The 23,671-nt window shown below is 42.9% G+C and overlaps 1 protein-coding gene across 7 annotated transcripts in view; it reads right to left on the reverse strand.

Annotated features, from left to right (window-relative positions):
- The window catches only part of LOC134347157 (neurolysin, mitochondrial-like), a 53,447-nt gene that overhangs the window by 27,273 nt on the left and 2,503 nt on the right, over nt 1-23,671 (reverse strand). For 4 of the 7 annotated variants that reach the window (XM_063049374.1, XM_063049375.1, XM_063049370.1 and 1 more), the window contains exons 2-7: nt 13,875-14,064; nt 12,488-12,670; nt 9,688-9,836; nt 7,429-7,536; nt 7,095-7,197; nt 1,421-1,581 (exon numbers count right to left, since the gene is read on the reverse strand). In XM_063049374.1, the coding sequence (XP_062905444.1) occupies nt 1,421-1,581; nt 7,095-7,197; nt 7,429-7,536; nt 9,688-9,836; nt 12,488-12,662 (696 nt within the window). In that variant the 5' untranslated portion in view covers nt 12,663-12,670; nt 13,875-14,064. Of the gene's footprint in view, nt 1-1,420; nt 1,582-7,094; nt 7,198-7,428; nt 7,537-7,754; nt 8,378-9,687; nt 9,837-12,487; nt 12,725-13,874; nt 14,065-23,671 lie in introns of those variants that run through there. The other 3 variants (XM_063049371.1, XM_063049372.1, XM_063049377.1) reach the window with 3 other exon arrangements.

The following is a 23,671-nucleotide window of genomic DNA, read 5'->3' on the forward strand; positions in this document are numbered from 1 at the left end:
GGAGAGTATGGAGAAGGGGGTGGGAGGGCTCTCCCCTTACTGGTTTTTCTCCTGGAACCTACCAGCCTTCTCCTTCCCACCCTCCCTCCACCTTCTTTATAGGGCCTCTGCCCCTTCCACCTACAGTCCTGATGAAGGGTTCTGGCCCGAAACGTCGACCAATATATTCCACTGATGCTGCCCGACCTGCTGAATTCCTCCAGCGTGTTGTGAGTGTTGCTTTGACCCCAGCATCTGCAGATTATTTTGTGTTTAGAGAAGGGGGTGGGAGGGTAGGGGGGAATAGAGAAGGGGGGTTGAGATGGTGGGGGGGAATAGAGAAGGGGGTTGAGATGGTGGGGGGGAATAGAGAAGGGGGGTTGAGATGGTGGGGGGGAGAAGGGGGGTTGAGATTTGTTGTCACATGCAGCTATGGAGGCCAAGTCACTGGGCGTATTTAAAGCAGAGATTGATAGGTTCTTGATTGGACATGGCATCAAAGGTTACCGGGAGAAGGCTGGGAACTGGGGTTGAGGAGGAGATAGAAAAAAGCATCATCCATGATTGAATGGCAGAGCAGGCTCGATGGGCCAGATAGCCTAAGTCTGCTCCTATGTCTTATGGGGATGGGAGGGCAGTGGGGGATAGAATGGTAGGGGGAGACGGAGAGGGGGTTGCGAGGGTAAGGGGGAAATAGAGGGGGTGGGAGGGTAGGGGATAGAGGGGGGATGGTAGGGGGGTGTAGAGGAGTGTGTTGGGGGGGATTGGCAGAGGAGAGGTTACAGAGGAGGGGGGTAAGAAATATGGCATTATTAATTCAATTAAGACGGATAATAAATGGCGTTTCTATAGTTGAGCAGATAGCAGGTGTCTGCAACCCTATTCTTGGTCTAAGGCACAGTTTCAGCTGTGCAATTTATCCACTGCTCCAGTTGACCTGGCCCAGTAACTTAAAATAATTAATAGCCTTTTTTTTAAATGAGTTGTAAATTTCTCCTACAGGCCATCAGGTCAAGTAAAATTACTGCACATTAAATTGATCTTACTTTCCAGCTGCTAATAGTCATAAATAGATTCTGGCTACACATGAAATCTGTCGGATAAAATTTCACATGATGACCTGGAAGACTTGCAACATTTGCATGGTATACTGACAGACATTTCAAAAAATAACTGGCTCTGTTGGTTATAAACAGCACCAACTCACATCCCTCTGAAATTTTAAAGTGTTCTAAAGGACCTTCAATTTCTAGGTGAAAAAAATATGGAATTCCTTATAAATTCAAGCACTCTACAACCAAAACAATCCTCTTTAAGCATTCAAAGTATCTGTAACATAAAAGTTTTTGTTTACTTTAAATCCCCATGGGGTGCACAGGATGAAATCTGACGGGAATAAAATTAATCTCTGTAAACGAGTTTAGTTGGGAATTTTTCTTACATCTTTACATCTGGAATAAAAAGCTGTTTCCATTTTTCTTCTGGTTTCTGGGATATAGCATTCTTTAATTGTTAGCATGTAATGGGGGTACTTCAATGTCAACTTGTATTTATCATCATCTGTCTTCTCCAAATCACCAAGAAAGTCTTCAGGGAGGCCACCTAAAGTAGAATTTGAGGCAATTTTACCACTGTATGTAATAACTAGTAACAAGAAGAAATAAACACATTAACGTCACTGAGTAAGTAGCAGCTAAAATTAGACCATAATAATGTACATTTGATATGACACTCTATATCAAAGGATACCATTCTGGCACAGATAGTTAAACTTTTTTTCCCCCCAAAAGATTAAGTATTAGCTTTATTTGTCACATGTACAATGAAGCATTGAAACATACACTGAAATGTGTCATTTGTGTCAGAACAAATCAGCAAGGATTGTGCTGGGGGCAGCCTGCACAATTATTTCTCATCAAAACATACAGCGAAGTGTGTGGTTTGTATCAATGACCTCAACACCGCCTGAGATGTGGGCTATTCCCAGCATAAGTGTCACAGTGAGGGGTGGGCTCAGGTGGTGGGTAGGAAGATGGAAAAGAAGAAAAAGCACCTGCAGGCTTCTTCCTCTCCACCTCTCCCTGCACCCCCCCCCCATCCCCCACGGGGAAGGAGTGAGTGGTTATTGTAGATCTGAGCTCAGAGGGCCCTGTGCTCCTGAGATCCAGCAAGAGCCTGGGGAAGTGGTGCCAGAGACTGAGGATGCCTCTGAAATGGAGGACAGTGTGCCTCAGCATATCAGCGGCTTGAAAGGACAGAGGGGTGTGTCCACTGAGCCTGGAGATCAGTGGCCACAAGAGGAGAATTTACTCCCGGTAAAGGCTGTATGCACGGAGTATGTCCTCTCAGGGCTAGAGGATAGCCCTGTCATACAGGAGCCCACTGCTGGGGTGGCACCTCCTGAACATGCATCCTCAGGGCTGGTGAGCGGTGACACTGTAGAGGGGCCATGTGGGGAGGCAGACCTGCCTTCAGTTGTGACTGTGTACTCAGAACACGTATTCCCTGGGGAGGGGCAAAGCCCTGTAGAACAGGGGTCGCCTGTGGGTACAGCGTCCCCAGTGGGGTTGGTTTCCCAGATTGTCGCCTCAATTGAGGCCAAGTTCCCAGCTGAGGAGCATCTAGTCCACGAGGGGAACTGGAACAACCCCAGATGTGTACGCCCCTGAGCCTGGCCTGTTGCGAGAGGTGCCCATGTTGCTGGGGTCCATAGGTCACAGCAAGTGTGTTATCCTGGGAGGTGATTTCAATTGGACCCTCGAGGAGAGAGATCACATTGGTCTCCAGAGTAGTCAAGCATCAGTAAAAAGTTAAGGGAGTGGGTAGTATTCTCTAACTTGGTTAATGTCTGATGGAACCTTCACTCTGACCTCCGTGCTTTCTCAAGGAGTAAAAAGGGGGGTGGAGGCCCACGGATCGATTAACTGTACATCTCCAGGAGTTGGCTGGCTCCATCAGCCAGTTTTGTGCTCGGACCAGCACCTGGTGTGGGCAGAGCTTGAAGCGCTGCCTGCACGGGAGGGGTCCGCGTACTGCCATTTCAACATCTGGCTGCTGGAGGATGGATTTGCTCCATCAGTTTTGGAGGACCTGGCAGGAAGAACAGGGGAATTTCCCCTCCCTGAGGCTCTGGTGGGATGTGGCCAAGGCACACATCTGACTGTGCTCCCAGGAATACGCTCATCCACCAGATATCCTGCTACCTTTGGAAAAGCTGACCAGGGCTCTCAACCGGCTGCAGACAGGACTAGATGGGTTGCCAGCTGAATTTCTCCAGGCCTTCTGGGACAGTCTAGGGGTTGATAAGGCAAGGGTATTGGGGGGAAAGCCTGGCGACGAGTGAGATGCTCCTCTCTTGGTGCAGAGCAGTTGTAGTCCTGCTGCCAAAGATGGGGGAATCTCCGTTTCCTATGGAATTGGCACCCAGTATCTCTCCTCTGTGCAGGGTATAAAATCTTTGCCCAGGCAATGTCCAATCATCTGTGTTCTACACTGGCTCAAGAGCTCCACCCTGACCAGTCCTACACAGACTCAGCACGGTCCATCCCGGATAATATCTAGCTCCTCCGGAATCTGATTCACCTGTGCCAAGAGGCTGGTCTGCCAGTCGATTTTCTCTGCTCTGACCAGGAGAAGGCTTTTGGGACCCTGCAAGCATTCGGGCTCGGGCCACATTTTGTAGCCTGCATCTAACTGTTGTACACTGCTGCGAGTGACTCTTTAAAGTTTATGGGTCCTTGACAACGGCCTTGTACTTTGGGAGGTGGGGTGCATCAAGGGTGCCCTATGTGCCTCCAGAACGAGGGGTCACAGTTTGAGGATAAAGGGGAAGCTTTTTAGGACCAAGATTAGGAAAAACTTCTTCACACAGAGAGTGGTGAATCTGTGGAATTCTCTGCCACAGGAAACAGTTGAGGTCAGTTCATTGGCTATATTTAAGAGGGAGTTAGATATGGCCCTTGTGGCTAAAGGGATCAGGGGGTATGGAGAGAAGGTAGGTACAGGGTTCTGAGTTGGATGATCAGCCATATACATACTGAATGGTGGTGCAGGCTCGAAGAGCCGAATGGCCTACTCCTGCACCTATTTTCTATGTTTCTATGTCAGGACAGTTGTACTCTGTTTGCACGGAGCCATTCCTGTGCTTTCTCCATAAGAGATTAATGGGTTTGGTGCTGCGTGAACCAGACATGAAGGTCGTCCTTTTGGCTTACGGGAATGACATTCTCCTCGTGGTCACCAACTCTGTTGACTTGCAGAGGATGTGAGACTGCCAGCTGATCTCGGTCGCGTCCTCTGCAAGGGTCAATTGGGAAAACTGGTGGGTCAGTGGCAGCTGGACGGCCGACCGGAGGGGTTGAGACTCTGTGTTTTTGGGCACCATGCACCTCCTCTACTTGGGGGGTTTATCTGAGCTTGACGGAAGAGGCCTGGCTGGCGAACTGGCAGGATTTGGAGACAAAGATCTCTGCCCGGCTGGGACTCTGGCCAGGACTCCTTCATGCAATCTTATACCGGGGAAGAGGATTGGTTATAAATTAGCTGGTCGCCTCCATGATATGGGACCAGCTGATTACTTTAGTTCCGCACACTTCCTTTGTCCTCAGGACCCAGAAGAGGCTGGTGGACTTCTTCTGGGGCAGTAGGAGGCATTGGGTTTCTGCTGCAGTCCCGAGTCTTCCGATTGCGCAGGGTGGTCAGTCAATCGTGTGCGTGCACACACGTCTGGTGGCTCTCTGCCTCAGGATCCTGCCCTCCGAGACGGCACGCGCTGGCGACGCACTTTCTTCGCTGGCGACACTGCCTGCAGGAGGGCACGTGGCTTCCAGCAGACAGCATCGGCTGCTCCGCTTTGAGTGAACTGGCTCGCTTTTACCGAGAGCTGTTGAGGGTATGGGGTCTAGTCTCATGCAGATGGGGTGCTCCTGAGCTGATGCTCCAGCTGTGAAGGGGACTAGCCCCCATCCTATCACGGTGGGTGTCGGGGGGCTCGGGGAAGTGGAGGGATTCTGGCCGCGACGCCACCTGATGGTCAGGAAGTGCTTGTCAAACCCAGGCCTTGGGATACCACGCGGGAGAGGGTCCCACACGACGTGAGCCATCTCACGGCGATGCCTACCGTACCCTTCCGTGATGCTCCAAAGTGTTTCTTGTACAGGCTGCTCTTGCATACCTTTCACTTCCTTGCCTTCGTCTGCCGACCAGACTCACCTTGGCAGTCTGTTTTATCATCTGGCAGCAGAGGAGGACCCCAGTGGAAATCTCTTTATGCAGCGGTCCTTCCCCTGTTATTGGGCACCTGGGATGGAAGGTGTTGCATAGGGCAGTACTGTGCTATAGGTTCACTGACACCACGTCCACCTGTCCGTTCTGTGGCCGGGAGCAGTCGGTGTACCACGCTGATATGGAGTGTGAGAGGTTGCAGCCCCAGTTTGAGTATCTGAAGGGGCTGCTGCTCAGGTTCTGGTTGCATTTCAGCCCTGCGCTCCTGATATACGGGCACCCAGCACAGAAGGGGGTGGGTCGTGAGGAGAATCTGTGGATGAGTTTGCTCCTGGGCCCAGCCCAGAGAGCCATTCATGAGCCTAGGCGGCGGACAGTCGAGGACACTGCCAGGGCCAACTGCCTGCCCCTCTTCCGAGGATACATTCGTGCCCGGCTCTTCATGGAAGAAACCCACACAGTCACTGGGGAAGATGTATGAACTCCTTACAGACAGCAGCGGGAATTGAACATCGATTGGTGATCATTGGTGTAAAGCAACTGCACGAACTACTAATCCACTGCGCCACCTGAAGTACTGTGTAATAGCGAACAGGTTTCAGTCCTGAGCTCTGGATGAAATGAAATCTGAATGAATCTGAAAATGATCTGAATGAAATGTGCACCTTCTCCCTGTGACTGGAAGGGCTTCCTCTGGGTGTTCCCATCTCCTTCCACATACTACTGATGTGCCGACTGTCAGATTAGTAGGGCACTGTAAACCGCCTCTGATCTGTCAGGGGTTCTAGTCTCTGCAGGCGGGGCTGGAGGGGGGCAGATCGACATAAATGAAGATGAAGAATAAATACCAGTTTAGGACTAGTGCAGACAGTTGCTTTATAGTCGGCACAGATTTGATGGAACTTTCATGCTCTAAGACTCAAAAAGATTGAGTCTGACATTCCCTAAATACAAATCAACATTCTATGCATCATAAAAATGACAAGGGCTTTGCATGCTAAGTTCTCCCCCTTCCTTGTTGGGTTGCCATGACACCATTCACTACATCACACCTCTCGGGGGCAACCACAGTGTGTAAACCGTAATGAGTGACAGCATGCTACTCAATCCTGAGGCAGATTCCACCCATGATCCTACTTGCCCTTGATACCTTTTGCCATGTAAACCTTGTGTTGGTTTCAAATGCACATACAGTAATCTAAACTTCCTAACAGGTTAAGGTGAAAATTGAAATGTTTAAGGGGAACTTCTTCACTCAGAGGGGGTGCGAGTTACCAGCAGAAGTGGTGGATGCGGGTTCAGCTGTAATATTTAAGAGAAGTTTGGGTAGGCACATGGACAGGAGTACTATGGAGAGCTATGGTCCAGGGGCAGGTCAATGGGACTAGGCAGGATAACAGTTAAGCACAGATCGAGGGGCCCGTTTGTGTGTTGTAGCGCTCTGTGACGCTAAATGACAATTTTCTCCTCTCCATCATAAGGATACTTAAATATTCACCTGTCCGTTTAATTAGTTCATCATTAAAAAAGTGTGAAATTTCTTTACATAATCTCAGCAAAATTAAGTTTCTATGCTGTTCTGTCCTAAATCATACACCATGAAGTAATACTGGACAACATTTTTCCCCCTTCTCAATTGGGATTGTCTTTTTCTTTGCTTAACATCTAATTCCCTCTGCAGTTTCGAGCATAACTTATGTGAATAGCAAACTTTATGCTGCATTCTTAGACTTACTTTCTTTCCTTGAATGTAAATCCTAAAGAGAAGCTTTAAGCCTGGGCAATATAGTCACTGCATTAGGAAGATTAGGTTTGCTGCATCAAATGAAATAAGATTTCACATCTCAGTAAAATAAATGCATGCAAGAAAATTACCCAACCATGACTCATACCCAGCTCATCCCTGGTGAACAGAAGAATGGTAGTGTCTTCGTTGAGATTTTTCATGAATTCAATACAGAGTTCACTGATTTGCTTTTTGGTATCTTTGAGTTCCTTCATAATAAAACATAATACGTTAATCGTACTTTTAATTTTTGAACTTAATAAAACAACATGGATGCTGAATTAAACTGAATTCATATCTTCTGAATTTTGAAGCTGCCCATCTATATAAATCTGAACCAGATCCAATGTTACTGATCCAATGTTACCTTAATAATTATAATTCTTCTCGTTCTAAGCAATGAAGCAGAAGATGATCATCATCAGAACTATGAAACTTACTGACTGGATTTTATTTGGCAGGTGTAATCCATTTCGTTGTCCTAGTTTCAGCAGTCTCTCCATATATCGCTTGGCTTCTGGTTTCAAGGCCTTGGGGTTGATTCTTTCCTGCAATTATGTCCGAACCAGGAATTAATTTCCAGTTTTGAAAGCAGGGCTAATTCAAATGTAAGTAATCAAAGAACAGCCTGATATAAAGCACCTTGCACTCACTGAGAAAGCAGCTCTTCAAATTTCAAAAAAAGCCCAGCAGGGGGAAAAACTCCTGTAGCTCTTTGAACTGCTGAGCTGGAGAGTGTGAAAAGGGGTAACTCTGCACCACTTACCTGCTGGGATTAGAGCCAAACAGTACAGGTGTGTTATCAATACAAAGAAGATTTGCCTTTGTATTGAACAGTTCACAGCCTTACGAGTTTTAAAGCCATGGTTGTGGTATGAGAAAAACAGCAACCAAGTTTCTCACTCAACAGGAATAATGTTGGCTGAGAGGTAAATCAAGCAGGACAATGGAAGTAACCTCCCTCCTCTGCTTTAAATTGTATCAGATCTTATTGCCCGCCTAGGCCTGAGTCGACGTAGTAGTAGTAGATCTTATTGTCCATCCAACAGAGCAGACAGAGCCTCTGTTTGACACGTCATCCAAAAGACAGTGCTGGGAGTACTAAAGAGTCAAACCCCAAGGAACAACAAATATGTCACCTGTTGAGGTTATGGAAAAAGATTCTTTTCTTCATTAAATGTACTAAAACATTTGCCTTAGTCACATTGTTATTCTGAAGTATTCCAACACTTGGTTGAGTGCAGTTCCAAAAATGCTCAAGCTTCACATCGTCCAATCAGTGGGATTTGCCATCCATGGCCAACTTCATACACGATTGCCCAAAAGAGAATGGCTCAAGATATCCAGACGTGTGCTCTTTAGAGCTTAGGGAAATGATGAGTGGTCTCACTGAAACACAGAAAACCACAAGTGGGCATTATAGTTGATAAGATTACCATTAGTAGGACAGTCTCAAACGAGGGACTTACAAATTAAGGGAGAGAACATGTAAAATTGTACAGGAATTTCTTATTGTAGAATTGCTGGAATTCTCTACCCTAGAAAGTTGTGGAGGCTAGATAACTGAAGGTATTTAAAGGGAAGGTATACCATTTTTTTCCCCCAAACGATTAGGGAACTGAAGGCTTTGTGGAACAGGTACACAAAAAGACAGATCTGCCATGACCATGTGGAGTGGTGGGGCAGAATTGAAGGGTTACGTAGCACACTCCTGCCCCTACCTTCTTGTGCTCCCTCTACCACCGCCACTTTGTAGCTTCCGAGTACACCATTCATAAACTGCAAAGGCATCACTTGACAATTGCAACAGGGTCTCATCATCAAAAACAAATTCAACACTGTTCCAAAATAGTGGAGCTCTCCCCTAACAGAGCCCTGGGAAAAAGACTGATCTGAAGAAATGCTGCTTCAAAAAGGAATCAAATATCTTCTGACAAATGATTGGAGATAAATAACAAATGCTAGTTTTACATCCACATCACTCAGTAAAAGAAGATTATGTACATCAATGTGAAAAAACATCCTTCCGAACTTATCCAACAATACTTTTAATAAATAACACAGCCACCACTATTAAAAGTTGAATGAATAAGCTGATTTGAGAGGCATAGTTAGGGCAACAAGTCGTAATCTTTTCTCCAGGGTAAAGACGTTGAACATCAGAGGATATGCGGTTTTGGGGGGGGGGGGGTTGTATTTAAAGCTGATGTGAAGGGCAAGATTTTTTTTGTATTACAGAGTGGTAGGTAGCTGGAATGGAGTGGGAGAGTGGAAGCAGGTAATTTGGTGGACACATGACTCCGAAGGCAATACAAGGATATGAAATGTACACAGGAGGAGGAATTTAGTATAAATTGGCATCAAGATTGGCACAAATCATGGGTTAAATGGTCCGCCTAGTGCTGTATTGTTCTATGTTTATCTTCACATGCAGATTGACTATACTTTTGGTGGATAGATTAAGGCTGAACATTGATTGCAGAGCAACATGTGATATGGATTTCTAACTGGATATTTCAAGCCTCTGCCTATTGGGCATAATGCGCTACAGTGTCCTCTACCATGCATAAACATAATTTTACTTTGAGTAAGAAAATTAAACCATTTCCCCCTTGTTAATAGGAGAAAAATCATTGTAATGCTGCACTTGTTCACCAAAGTCAAGGCACAGCTACCTAAACGTTTTACAAAGCATTCACCTGAAGAGCCACAAGCCGTTGAAACACATCACTTCTCATGGACATGTCCACATCAAACTCTGAAAGCTTCTTATCTGCCTCAGTGCTGGCAGCACGCACATCTTCATGTTGAGAGACATACCTCAGAAAAATCAAATTTCTTTGTTCCACTTGAAGATAAAAGAAAGATACAGATGATTTTAAACAGTATTTTAATAATGTAGCTAAAGAAAATACAAATTGACAAAAATATTTTGCTCCAAACTGGGATTGAGGAATTGTGTACAGACAAAAGATTTCCATGTCTAAGCTTCCTCATAACTTCACACAATTGTCTCAAAGCACTTCATACAATATTCTGAAGTGTACTGATTGTCCAATGAGCTAGAAAGGCTATCACTTTACCAAGCTTCAAATTAGTTGTGTTTATTTAATAAAGTAAACAAAATCAGATACTTGACAACCTTTCTTCAAGTTAAGTCAACAGAAAAGATAGCCTGAGCTCAAGTTAAGCAATATTAACTCAGATGTACGAAACAAAGTAGTACGAGAAGGAAATAAGATGTTCTGAGTTTGAACTTGTACTTCTATAAACTAAATAATTTTTCAACTGCAACATTAGTAAATGTGCAATTGATTTTTTGTCTGAATTTATTTAAATAAAAATTCTCCAAAAGAAACTGTATTTTGCATTATGTTGTCATCCTAATTTGCCAAAGGAGTTACCCTAAATGCAATGACTTTAATGAACAAGTAGTTTACAAAGTTGCCAGAGCTTTCTGGAGAGGCGCAGTTTTAAAATGTACATTTATAGTTATGGAATCTAGAGTTTAACTAAGGAAGAACAAGGAAAGTAAGTCCAGGAATGTTTGGAAAGCATGAGTAGGGAGGCTTGAAAAGGAAACTTTTGACCATATTACACAAGGATAGTTTGTTGTGATGATAAATAATTTACATAATTCTTAGGTGTAGTAAAATGTTCTAATATTTGTCTTCCAAGGACTGAGAGGGACAAATGTTCTTAAATATTGTGAGAAGGATATGCACAATCATGGATAAACTACTTTTTCACTCAATTTATCCACATTTCATGCAAGGGAACAATAATTTCTGGGAATCAAGTTGTGTTTGAGACAAATTCCATCTCTGAAAATGTGCTCAAAAGGTAATCACCACCCAAGAATGGGACCTCATACAAAACAGTAAGATCTCGCCAAAGGTATTCCTCCAAACTTCAAACCTGGAATGAAAGGGTTCCGGGGTTCAAATAGTGCCCATAGCTGGACAAAAAGTTTTTAAAAAGGTCTGATACAGAAGGCTATTCTTGAAGTTCTTAGAGAAGGATTAAAAAAATGACATACTAAATTAAGCCATTTATAGGTCAGTTAGACTGACAATAGAAGTAGAGTAAAGCTAGAAATTATTAATTGGATGGTTGGATCAAGGCATTTAAAAGATCATACAATGATAGCCAACACAGACTGACAAAAGACATGAAAACGAAACAGAAAATGTTGGAAATAATCATTGAACTAAATGTTGATTTCCTTCTCTCCACAACTGCTGCATGCATTGCAACAAAGACCCATTAGATTGATTTCTAGGGCAAGTGGGAAGTGTTCTACAGAGACTATTTTGTGCTTCAAACTTCCACAGATAGTTTCACATAAAAGTCTTGGCTGCTGGATGGCTGTTACTCCAGAATAAGGAATTTAGATTTTGGTTACACAGAATGAGGGATCAGTTAATCAGAGCTTAAATGAGGAGACATTTCTTCACTTAGAGCAGGGGTGGCCAACCTTTTACATTCCATGCATCAATTTTTTCACGCACGAGTTCAGATGCGCCATACGTCTCTTGTACCCCTATTCAATTCTTGTAAAAATAGGTTAATACAGAACTTATGCATGAAAAAAAAAATCGCATCTGAACTCGACATAGAGTGTTGAGAGTTTTCAGAATTTTCTTCCTTGGAATACCATGGATGCAGAGTTGAGTATATTTGAGATAGAAGGCGATGGATATTTAGGCATAGAGCCAATGATGGTGGAGTTAAAGATCAGTCACGATCTTATTGAATTTTTGGATCAGCTTTAAAAAGAGCCATAGAGACTATTCTAAATCACTTTATACCCTGGCTATCTTTTCAGCTTACCACAACAAACGAACACACAGACTCTCTTCACCAAATCATACATTGATCTCTTCCTTGCAAAAGTTCAAAGTAACCCCATTATCAAAATACATACAAGTCATCATAAACTACTCCAAGATTCATTTTCTTGCAGGCATTCACAAAAGCACAAAATACAACAGAGTCAATGAAAAACTACATACAAACCAAACAAGGACTGATAAACAACCAATGTGCAAAAGATGAACTGGGTAAATACAAAAAAAATTAGCAAATAATAATGAATAAATAAATAATACTAAGAATACATCTCTGACAGCATCTCCTTCTCAACATAGTCACACTCTCCATCCCTCTAACCTCTCCTTCAAGAAACCTCCTTTACTTCTTCTTCCAACAAAACCCATCATGAGGAGCAGGGCAATGGTCTGATGTCCCATCCCAGCTGACTTTCACTTGCTCTGTGGTGGACCAAGAGAAGGATACCCCTGCTTGTTCCCACTTGGAGACAGAATGTGTCAGATAATCAACTTTGTGATGGCCTTACAATAAGTTACAAATGCTAACTTGAATACAGTAGCAGTGCACCCACAGCTCTCTTCATTAAAGTGTGCCATGGACTCACAATCCTTCGAGTGAAGAAACTCAAATCAAGACTCTGATTTTATTTACTGTCTGACAACTTACCAACATATTCATTCTCCACATTTGCTAAAACCTTTAATGTGTTTTCATATGTAACTTCTCCAATATCTAAGGTTCCAACACTGTCGTACACTTGCAAGGTTCTGTGAATGAGAGCATCTGTCCGAGTCCTGACTTGATCTGCTGTCAAATCCCACTGCAACTTATTGACGTCCATTTATTCTTCTAGAGTTGGAAACAACTTCTGAAGTTAGCGTAACAAAGGTCTGAAAATAGAAACTTAAAATAAACCAATAAAACTTTTCACACTGATAAAGATTCTGTAATAATAACTCACACACATAAAATTAATTGCAGTGGATCATGTTACTTCTTAATTTTAGCCAGAGTACATTGCTTTATATGAAGCTGTACTTCTCTGGGGGTTCAGTGAATAAGTGCACTCCACAATGAGGTTGATTCTTTCAACTTTTAAGGCTGAAATGTAACTTGTTGCCAATCTCGATAACCATACCAAATTAAAAACCATGACAATTGGCCACTGTAATCAGGCTGCTCAAAAAGCATCAATTATAGCAGTTAACACACATCAAAGTTGCTGGTGAACGCAGCAGGCCAAGCAGCATCTGTAGGAAGAGGTGCAGTCGACGTTTCAGGCCGAGACCCTTCGTCAGGACTAACTGAAGGAAGAGTAAGTAAGGGATTATAGCAGTTATAATTATAGCAGTTACTCCAGACTGAGTGGCAGGGTGGAGATACGTCTCTACAAAGGAGGTACAAGGTGTTCTTTCCCTCCATGAGCCTGCAGGTCACTCTTGGCAAAGGTGTAGCATCTGCTTAGCACCCCCCTCCCCCCCCCAACCAATCAGGGTCACGTGAAGCCATGGGAGCAGATGGCGGATGGTCATATGAGCGTTGGTGCATATCACAAGTTCTGGCTATGTGGCCAGTGACACCAGGCAGACAATCTCTGAAGAGCATTGACAGTGGCTAGGGTCACCTGTCTTGCAAAGACACTACTCAGAAAAGGCAATGGCAAACCATCCCTGTAGAAAAATTTGCCAAGAGCAATCATGGTCATGGAAATCTGTGTCATTTCGACGGGGACATAATGAACAAACCAACTTCAGACTGCAATATTGTGGCTGCAGAGATCAATTAGGATTACCTTGGCTCCTGAACGAAGAGACTGAAAAATAAGATAAGAGAACAAAAACTACAAGTACATATAAGTCACCATATACTACCTACAGACTCATTTTCTTGCGGGTATTCATAGTAGATACAAAGAAACACAATAGAATCAATGAAAATCGACACACAAAGATGAACAATCAATGAGCAAAAGAAGGCAAATTGTGCAATACTGTAATAAAGAATATTGAGAACACGAGTTGTAGAGATCTTTAGAGTTAAAAGATACACTAACCTGCACCAAAAGTTCAGCCTAAAGGAGAAGTGCTCACAGTCCTGATGCAGATTCGACTTGAAATGTCAACAATTCTCTTCCTTCCTTCCAGAAATGTCAACAATTCTCTTCCTTCCTTCCAGATACGGCAGAGCTCCTCCAGCAGATTGTTTCTTGCTCCCTGTATCTTCCTGACTGTCAGTGCCAGTGCCTAAAGTCACAGGAAAGTAAACAGATTTGTGTTTTATTTTCTCTCTGTCAGTTCTGATTGGTTAAGAGATTTAAACTTGGACACACAAGTTGCAGCAGCAATACATGGAAATTAATGGATCTCCCTGTGACAAACAGCGACAGTATCTGCAGCAAATATTGGCTGCACAATGAACTTTGACTCAGCATTGATGATCTGGCAGTTGATTTTCAAAAACTGTAACATTAGAGATGGGGGAGGCTTGGCTGGACATTGGAATCCAAGAGGCTGTCATACCCCTTAGTTTAACTACAAACCTAACTATATATAGCTAGAGTGTCTAAGACTTTTGCACAGTACTGTAATTTTTTGTATTGCACTGTACTGCTGCAAACAAAAAACACATTTCATGACATGTGAGTGACGAAAAACCTGATTCTGATTTGGTGTGTTATTGTGGACTGAGAGTGGAAAGGGAGCACTGAGAGGGGAATCATGGTGGGAAAAGGGGAAGGAAGAGGGGAGGGAACAGGAAGCACCAGAGAGAGATCCTGTAATGATCAATAAACCAACTGTTTGGGATCAAATGACCCTGCCAGGTGTCTCAGGGCCAGGTGTGTCTTCACCCACACCTCTTCCCCACCCCAGCACTCTTTCTCTGCCACTTGTCCCACACCCCTCCTGCAGCACCCTAAATATATATATGTGCCTAAGGCTTTTGCACAGTACTGTATCTCTAAATTAGTGAACGATCAGCGATAGGATGTGGTGACTAGAAGAAGGATAGTTCGAGCAGTCTCAGCCTCTACCTTGTCCGATATGCTCCCAGAGTGGACAAGAATGGGAACTGCAAAGAGGATGTGCAAACTATCTATGGCAACAAAGCACAGGAAGCCATTCATGTGGGGGAAGAAAAGAGAAATGCAGTAGCCATAAGGGTAGTACTTTTCGGGGAACAAACACTTTTAGGACTACCCCGACTGTCAACAAAATTTTCGCTGTTGTGATTGTCTTCATCTTTAAGTTGGGGTTCCTTTCTATGCTGGTACCATAATTTCCATCCGTGTCAACTCGCTGCTGTTGTCAACATCCGACAGGCATTCCCAGTTTGTAGTAATTTTTAATTTTAATTTAGCCCCGTAATGATGGATAAATCTGCACAGCGCGATCTTGATGAGCCTGAAGGCAGTGAAGCCTTGAATTCTAATCCTGCAGAAACTACAGAAAGTGCATCAAAACAATGTTACATACCTGAGTATGGTTTTATTCCATTTCTGTCAGATCAGCAACACCTCGTTTGTCTTATTTGTAATACTGTACTGTCTAATGAAGCATGAAACCATCAACATTGCAGAAAAGACATCCTGAAAAGGCTATTTATGGTATTACTCAGTTGCAGAAGATGAAAGCAGCATTTAAAAAAATGTTGCACACTCAAGTCATTTGCCAAAAAAAACTTGAAAATGACCTTGATAGCGGTCTCATAGCTTCTTATAACATTTTCAAAATGATAGCAAAGTGTGGAAAATCTCATACAATTGGTAAAAGTTTAATAATGCCTGCTGCACCAGAAGTCCTCACCACTGTTCCCAAAATGGATACCAATATTTTAAAATCAATTCCTCTGAGTAATAACTATGTACAAAGCTACAAAAATCAGAATTTGGGATACAACTGGATGAGTCAACTGAGTGAGACAATGAGGCATTGCTAATGGCATATGTACGGTTTATCGAAAATGGAAAAAATTATGAAGAGATTCTCTTTTGTAAAAAATTAAAAACAATATCAATGGAGAATTAATCTCTGAAGAGCTCAAAATGTATATTGAGGACAACAATATTCCCATTAGGAACACAATTTCTTGTACAACAGATGGAGCCTCATATATAAAAGATCACCATGCTGGTTTAGTGGCATTTATGAAAAAAGAAATTCCAAGTCTGTTTGCAATCTATTGTGTAATTCATCACTGACATCTTGCAGCCAAAAACTTCAGCCAGCGACTTGTTCAAGCATGAATATTATAATATCTGCTTTCAACAAAATTAAAGCTCATCCATTAAATAGCATAATAGGTGTGGTGCAGTTAAAATAGAAAGCACAAATACTGAACTGAAGGTGTTATATTTGAATGCACTCAGCATAAGAAATAAAGTGGACGATTTTGAAATTCAGCTACAGATTGACAAGTATGATGTGATGGCCACCTCTGAAACTTGGCTAAAGGATGGCTGCCATTGGGAGTTGAATATCCAAGGATAAATGGTGTATTGGAAAGATAGGTTAGTAGGCAGAGGGGGTGGTGTGGCCCTGTGTATAAGAAATAATAATAAATCATTAGACAGGGATGACATAGGATCGGAAGGTGTAGAGTCTCTATTAGTTGAGTTAAGAAATGACAAGGGTAAAAGGTCCCTAATGGCAGTTGTATACAGGTCTCCAAACAGCAGCCGGGATGTGGATTACAAATTACAGCACTAGATAGAAAAGGCATGTCAGAAAGGCAATGTCATGATAATCATTGGGGATTTTAACACGAAAGTGGATTGGGAAAATCGGGCCAGTACTGGACCTCAAGAGAGAATTTGTAGAATGTCTAAGGGATGGGTTTTTAGAACAGCTTGTTGTTGAGCCCACTAGGGAATCATCTGTGCTGGATTGGATGTTGTGCAATGATCCGGAGGTGATAAAAGAGCTTAAGGTTAAGGAACCCTCAGGGAACAGCGATCACAATATGATCGAGTTCACTTTGAAACTTGAGAAGCAGAAACTAAAATTCAATGTGTTGGTATTTCAGTGGAATAAAAGAAATTACAACAGCATGAGAGAGGAACTGGCCAAAATTGACTGGAAAGGGACACTAGCGGGAAGGACAGCAGAGCAGCAATGGCTGGAGTTTCTGCAAAAAATGAGGGAAGTGCAAGACAGATATATTCCAAATAAGAATAAATTTTCAAATGGAAGAACACGACCGTTGCTGACAAGTGACGTCAAGGTAAAAGCAAAAGAGAGGGTATACAAGGAAGCCAAAGCTAGAGGGAAGATAGAGGATTGGGAAGCTTTTAAAAACTTGCAGAAGGAAACTAAGAAGCTCATTCCAAAGGAAAAGATGAATTATGAAATGAAGCTGGCGACTAATATCAAAGAAGATACTAAAAGCTTTCTTAAGTATATAAAGGGTAAAAGAGAGTTAAGGGTAGATATAGGACCAATAAAAAATGACACTGGAGATATTGTAATGAGAGATGCAGAGATGGCAGAGGAACTGAAGGCGTATTTTGCATCAGTCTTCACAGTGGAAAACATCTGCAGTATTCTGGTCATTCAAGATGATCAGGGAAGTGAAGTATGTGGAGTGAAAATTATGACCGAGAAGGTGCTCGAATCTTAATGGTCTGAGGATAGATAAATCTCCTCAACCTGATGGAATACACCCTCGGGTTCTGAAGGAAGTAGCTAGAGAGATTACAGAGGCATTAAAAATGATCTTTCAAGAATCGATAGATTCTGGCATTGTACAGGATGACTGGAAAATTGCAAACATTACTCCACTATTTAAAAAGGGTGGGAGGCAGCAGAAAGGAAACTATAGACCTTTTAGCCTGACATCAGCGGTTGGGAAGTTGTTGGAACCAATTGTTAGGGATGAGGTTACGGAGTACCTGGAGGCACATGACAAGATAGGCCAAAGCCAGCATGGTTTCCTGTAAGGAAAATGCTGCCTGACAAACCTTCTGTAATTTTTTGAGGAAATTACAAGCAGGGTAGAGAAAAGAGATGCAGTAGATGTGATGTATTTGGATTTTCAGAAGGCCTTTAACAAGGTGCCGTACATGAATAAACGGGACCTTTTCGGAATGGCAGGCGGTGACTAGTGGGGTACCGCAAGGCTCAGTGCTGGGACCCCAGTTGTTTACAATATATATTAATGACTTGGATGAGGGAATTAAATGCAGCATCTCCAAGTTTGCGGATGACACGAAGCTGGGTGGCAGTGTTAGCTGTGAGGAGGATGCCAAGAGGAAGCATGGTGAATTGGATAGGTTGGGTGAGTGGGCAAATTCATGGCAGATGCAATTTAATGTGGATAAATGTGAAGTTATCCACTTTGGTGGCAAAAATAGGAAAACAGATTATTATCTGAATGGTGGCCGATTAGGAAAAGGGGAGGTGCAACGAGACCTGGGTGTCATTATACACCAGTCATTGAAAGTGGGCATGCAGGTACAGCAGGCGGTGAAAAAGGCGAATGGTATGCTGGCATTTATAGCGAGAGGATTCGAGTACAGGAGCAGGGAGGTACTACTGCAGTTGTACAAGGCCTTGGTGAGACCACACCTGGAGTATTGTGTGCAGTTTTGGTCCCCTAATCTGAGGAAAGACATCCTTGCCATAGAGGGAGTACAAAGAAGGTTCACCAGATTGATTCCTGGGATGGCAGGACTTTCATATGAAGAAAGACTGGATGAACTGGGCTTGTACTCGTTGGAATTTAGAAGATTGAGGGGGGGATCGGATTGAAACGTATAAAATCCTAAAAGGATTGGACAGGCTGGATGCAGGAAGATTGTTCCCAATGTTGGGGAAGTCCAGAACGAGGGGTCACAGTTTGAGGATAAAGGGGAAGCCTTTTAGGACCGAGATTAGGAAAAACTTCTTCACACAGAGAGCGGTGAATCTGTGGAATTCTCTGCCACAGGAAACAGTTGAGGCCAGTTCATTGGCTATATTTAAGAGGGAGTTAGATATGGCCCTTGTGGCTACGGGGATCAGGGGGTGTGGAGGGAAGGCTGGGGCGGGGTTCTGAGTTGGATGATCAGCCATGATCATAATAAATGGTGGTGCAGGCTCGAAGGGCCGAATGGCCTACTCCTGCACCTATTTTCTATGTTTCTAATGACATGGGACTGGGAATGCGAATCTAACTTTGTTTTTTTTCTTTAAGCAAGGCATGCATGCGTCACGTATGACATGATGACGTATGCCACAGTGCATTATGCAAGCAACAAAGAATACTTAACCAAACAATATATTTACAATATTACTGACATATTAAATACACAACCACACATTTCTTATTGTAATTTATAGGTTTTTTTTATGTATTGCACTGTACTGCTGCCACAAATCAAGCTTCACTACAAATGTCAGTGGCAACAATACAGAGTTTCCTCCATTTGTAGACTTTCACTTACTGTGGACTGATGAACACTCAGGTCTTGCTTTTATAGCCTTTTCCAGCTTCAGGAATCTCTACAAATCTTTTCTTTTTTATATAAAAGGCCCTCTAAAAGTTGTTTTGATTGAGGCATCGTGCACATAAACAGATCTTTCCAAAGAAGAGCAAACTCCATCAGTAAACCTGACTGCGCTTTTATTTTAATATATAGGTCAGGGCACCTCTACAATTCACACCTCCCATCTCATCTCACTGATTGCAAACCCTGACTCCAAATAGCTTTTGTAGAAAGCATTACCCCTGAGGTCCACATACGTTTTCAAACAAATACATGAAATATTGCATCATTTTTCTCAAAAAAAAATGAATAGGCAGAATGTGTTTTGCGCTTTTTAATTGGGTTCTCTTTATCTAGTTTTAGGACTTACGTTAAAATATGATCACATTCGTATGACAGAGGGTGATGCTCAGGATGATGACGCCTAACGGCGACTCCTTTGCTTGTATCTTCAGAAACAGCTCTATTTCTATCTTCAAATTCTCTGTTTTTCCTTTTCAAGGTTCTTTTGAAGACCCTGACTTGGAGCTACACACTGACTTCAGTTCTTTGCAGGAACAGGACTCGCTCTCAGGGCCACATGACCAGCCGCCAAGGACGTGGCCTGGAAAAGTAGTGCGCTTTCAGGGTGCTGGATTTTTGTGGCTCTGGAGGCAAGCGGATTCGAGGTCGGTGCCGCCACATAAAACTGGTGTGTTGTGGGAGTACATGGAAGATCAAAAGCAGTGAGCAGGCTGCTGGCTGTATACCCAGAGACCAGAGGTCTTTGGGCACAGAGCTCAGAAAAAGCGATGCAACAGACTTTTAACACCATAAATCGGCGAGTTGTTTTGTTATGTCTCCCCTCTCGCTGTGAAACAGGGACACCCCTTTTTCCCCTTATTAGGGAGGAAGAGAGAGCCTGTGGTATGTCGAATTTCCTGGGTGAATAAGTAGGCTTTGAGGTACTGCAAGTCTGCGTCTTTATTGATGCTTTGCTGCATGCTTGAGTGCTCGGTGGGGGGGGGGTGCTGTTGCTTTTTTGCTGGTGGGGGAGGGGGAAGTCTTTGCTTTGCTGCTGCTTATGCGTGGGAGGGGGGAGTTGGGGAGGGCTTTAGAGTCCTAACATTTAACTGTCATTCATTCTTCGGGGCACTCCTCTGTTTTTGTGGACATTTGCGAAGAAAAAGAATTTCAGGATGTATATTGTATACATTAAATGTACCTATTGAAACCTATTTATGCAGAAATAGAGAAAATTTTACAGGGTTCCCAAACTTTTCCATACCTGTAATAGCACCAGAGGCAGCCCAAAGGACATTCACCAGGTTAATTCTTGGGATGAGAGGGATGTCCTATCAAGGCAAGCCAAACATTTTAGGCCTGTAGTCCTGGAGTTCAGAAGAATGTGGGTGACCTTATTCAAACATGGAACATCCTAATGGGATTTATCAGAATAGATGTTCAACTTCTCCTATGTAGAAACATCTCAACATGGGGGCAAAATTACAAACTCAGGGACTAGAACCATAGAACATTACAGCACAGAAACAGGCCTTTTGGCCCTTCTTGGCTGTGCCGAACCATTTTTCTGCCTAGTCCCACTGACCTGCACCTGGTCCATATCCCTCCATGTATCTGTCCAAATTTTTCTTAAATGTTAAAAGTGAGCCCGCATTTACCACTTCATCTGGCAGCTCATTCCACACCCCCACCCTAATGTTCCATTTAAACTTCTCCCCCTTCACCCTTAACCTATGTTCTCTGGTTTTTTTCTCCCCTAGCCTCAGTGGAAAAAGCCAGCTTGCATTCACTATCTATACCCATCATAATTTTATATACCTCTATCAAATCTCCCCTCATTCTTCTACGTTCCAGGGAATAAAGTCCTAACCTATTCAACCTTTCTCTGTAACTCAAGTTTCTCAAGTCCCGGCAACATCCTTGTAAACCTTCTCTGCACTCGTTCAACCTTATTAATATCCTTCCTGTAATTTGGTGACCAAAACTGCACACAATACTCCAAATTCAGCCTTACCAATGTCTTATATAGCCTCACCATAACACTCCAACTCTTGTACTCAATATTTTGATTTATAAAGGCCAATGTACCAAAAGCACTCTTTACGACCCTATCTACCTGCGATGCCACATTTAGGGAATTTTGTATCTGTATTCCCAGATCCCTCTGTTCTACTGAACTCCTCAGTGCCCTACCATTTACCCTGTATGTTCTACCTTGATTTGTCTTTCCAAAGTGCAATACCTCACACTTGTCTGTATTAAACTCCATCTGCCATTTTTCGCCCATTTTCCCAGCTGGTCCAAATCCCTCTGCAAGCTTTGAAAACCTTCCTCACTGTCCACTACACCTCCAATCTTTGTATCATCAGCAAATTTGCTGATCCAATTTACCACATTATCATCCAGATCATTGATATAGATGACAAATAACAATGGACCCAGCACTGATCCGTGGCACACCACGAGTCACAGGCCTCCACTCAGAGAAGCAATCCTTCATTACCACTCTCTGGCTTCTTCAGATTTGTTAAACATGACCTACCATGCACAAAACCATGTTGACTCTCCCTAATAAGTCCCTGTCTATCCAAAGACTTGTAGATCCTATCTCTTAGTACTCCTTCCAATACTTTACCTATTACCGATGTCAAACTTACTGGTCTATAATTTCCCGGATTACCTTTAGAGCCTTTTTTAAACAACGGAACAACATGAGCTATCCTCCAGTCCCCCGGCAACTCACCCATAGATACCAACATTTTAAATATAACCCCCTGCAATTTCAACACTAGTCTCCTTCAAGGACCGAGGGAATACTAGTCATTTAAAACCAAGGTGCAGAGAAATTCTTTCTCTCAGAAAAAAGTGAATAGCTGGAATTTTTCATCCAGGCTGAATCATTATATATACTTAAGGTGGAGATCAGTAAAAACTTGAAAAATTGAGGAACTGAGGGCCATGGCGAATTGGCACAGAAGAGTCAAGGCCAGCATTGATCAACCATGAATATATTGAGTGGTGGACCAGGCTTCAGAGGCCAGGTAGTCTATTCATTTTCCTATTTTCTCATGAATCTCAGGTTTCAATTTTAAAAGGGTTAGGAAAAACTTGCACAAATCACAAACTTTAACAGAGCAACACACACAAAATGCTCGAGGAACTCTGTGGAGGGAAATAAAAAGTCGATGTTCTGGGCTGAGAATTTTTTTGGAACTTATCCCATATTTTTAGCTACAGAAACGAACCTGGAGTATTCAGAGAGAACTTTGTTAGATGAAAAGCACCAGAATTGCCAAACCTGAACCTTTCATCATTACAAATTTAATGTACGCACATGAAACCATACAGTGGATTCTGGTTAATTGGGGCAGCCACTTATTTGGGACAACTCTTAAAGAACAAAAACAAATTGAGAAAATAGCCAGGACTCCCTTCAGTTATTTGGGACAATATGCCGTTAATTGGGCAGGAGACTGTTGCTGAACATTTTCTAACTCACATCAGTTTTATATAGTTCCAGTTTTGTGTATTGCTGTTCAAAAATCACTGATTTTTGTCACTATAGTTGGTGAGAAATAAGTAGTACAACAATTCAAAACTGTTTTTCTCACTGCAGTTTTAAGCATTCCAACTTGGAAATGCGAGAAAAGGCTGGGAGTAAAAATGAAACAATTTCATTATTTCATCAAGTTGGTAAACATGAAGAATTTGAAGATATCAACAATCATCCTGAATGTTAGCTTTGGTCCCCACAGGACACTCAGTTCTCAACTTTGGCTCCAAGTAACTGTTTGCATGAGACAGCAGCCACATGCTGGTACACCACATTGAGGTGGGCTAAAGCAGGCGAGGGCAGCCTCACACTCTGGTGAGATAAGGACAGGCATGCAAGATCAGCTCTGGCAGACTGAGCAGATGAGATCCAAAGCCACGAAGGCAGTTCTGTAAAGCTGCGCGGAGAGCGAAGGGCATAATGAAGCACAGAGGAAGTAGCTGTCATCCACTGCAACTAGGGAAGACCCCAATTGTGACATCTACTCATCCCACTAGACCCGGACTTCTGAGGTCGAGAAAATGGAACTGCCCCAGTGCAATGGATTTTCCACTTTAAAAACTCTCCTGCGCGGGTTTCTTGCCAATGTCAGATCTGACGGATAACTACTAGCAGTATTGGTGGTGTTCTAATTTGTTCTGCATTTCATTTAAATGTGTAATTTGTTACTCAATTAAATGGCAGTTTGTCTTTTTATATCTTTATAACTATTTCCATGAAACCAGCTAACTGGGGCAGTCACTTAATTGGGCCAAAATGTACTGATCCCGATGTCCCAATTAACCAGAATCCACTATTCTCTTTTACACAAAATTAGTTTGGAAACTGTGAA

The sequence above is a fragment of the Mobula hypostoma genome, chromosome 5 (assembly GCF_963921235.1).
Source record: "Mobula hypostoma chromosome 5, sMobHyp1.1, whole genome shotgun sequence".
NCBI lineage: Eukaryota > Metazoa > Chordata > Chondrichthyes > Myliobatiformes > Myliobatidae > Mobula > Mobula hypostoma.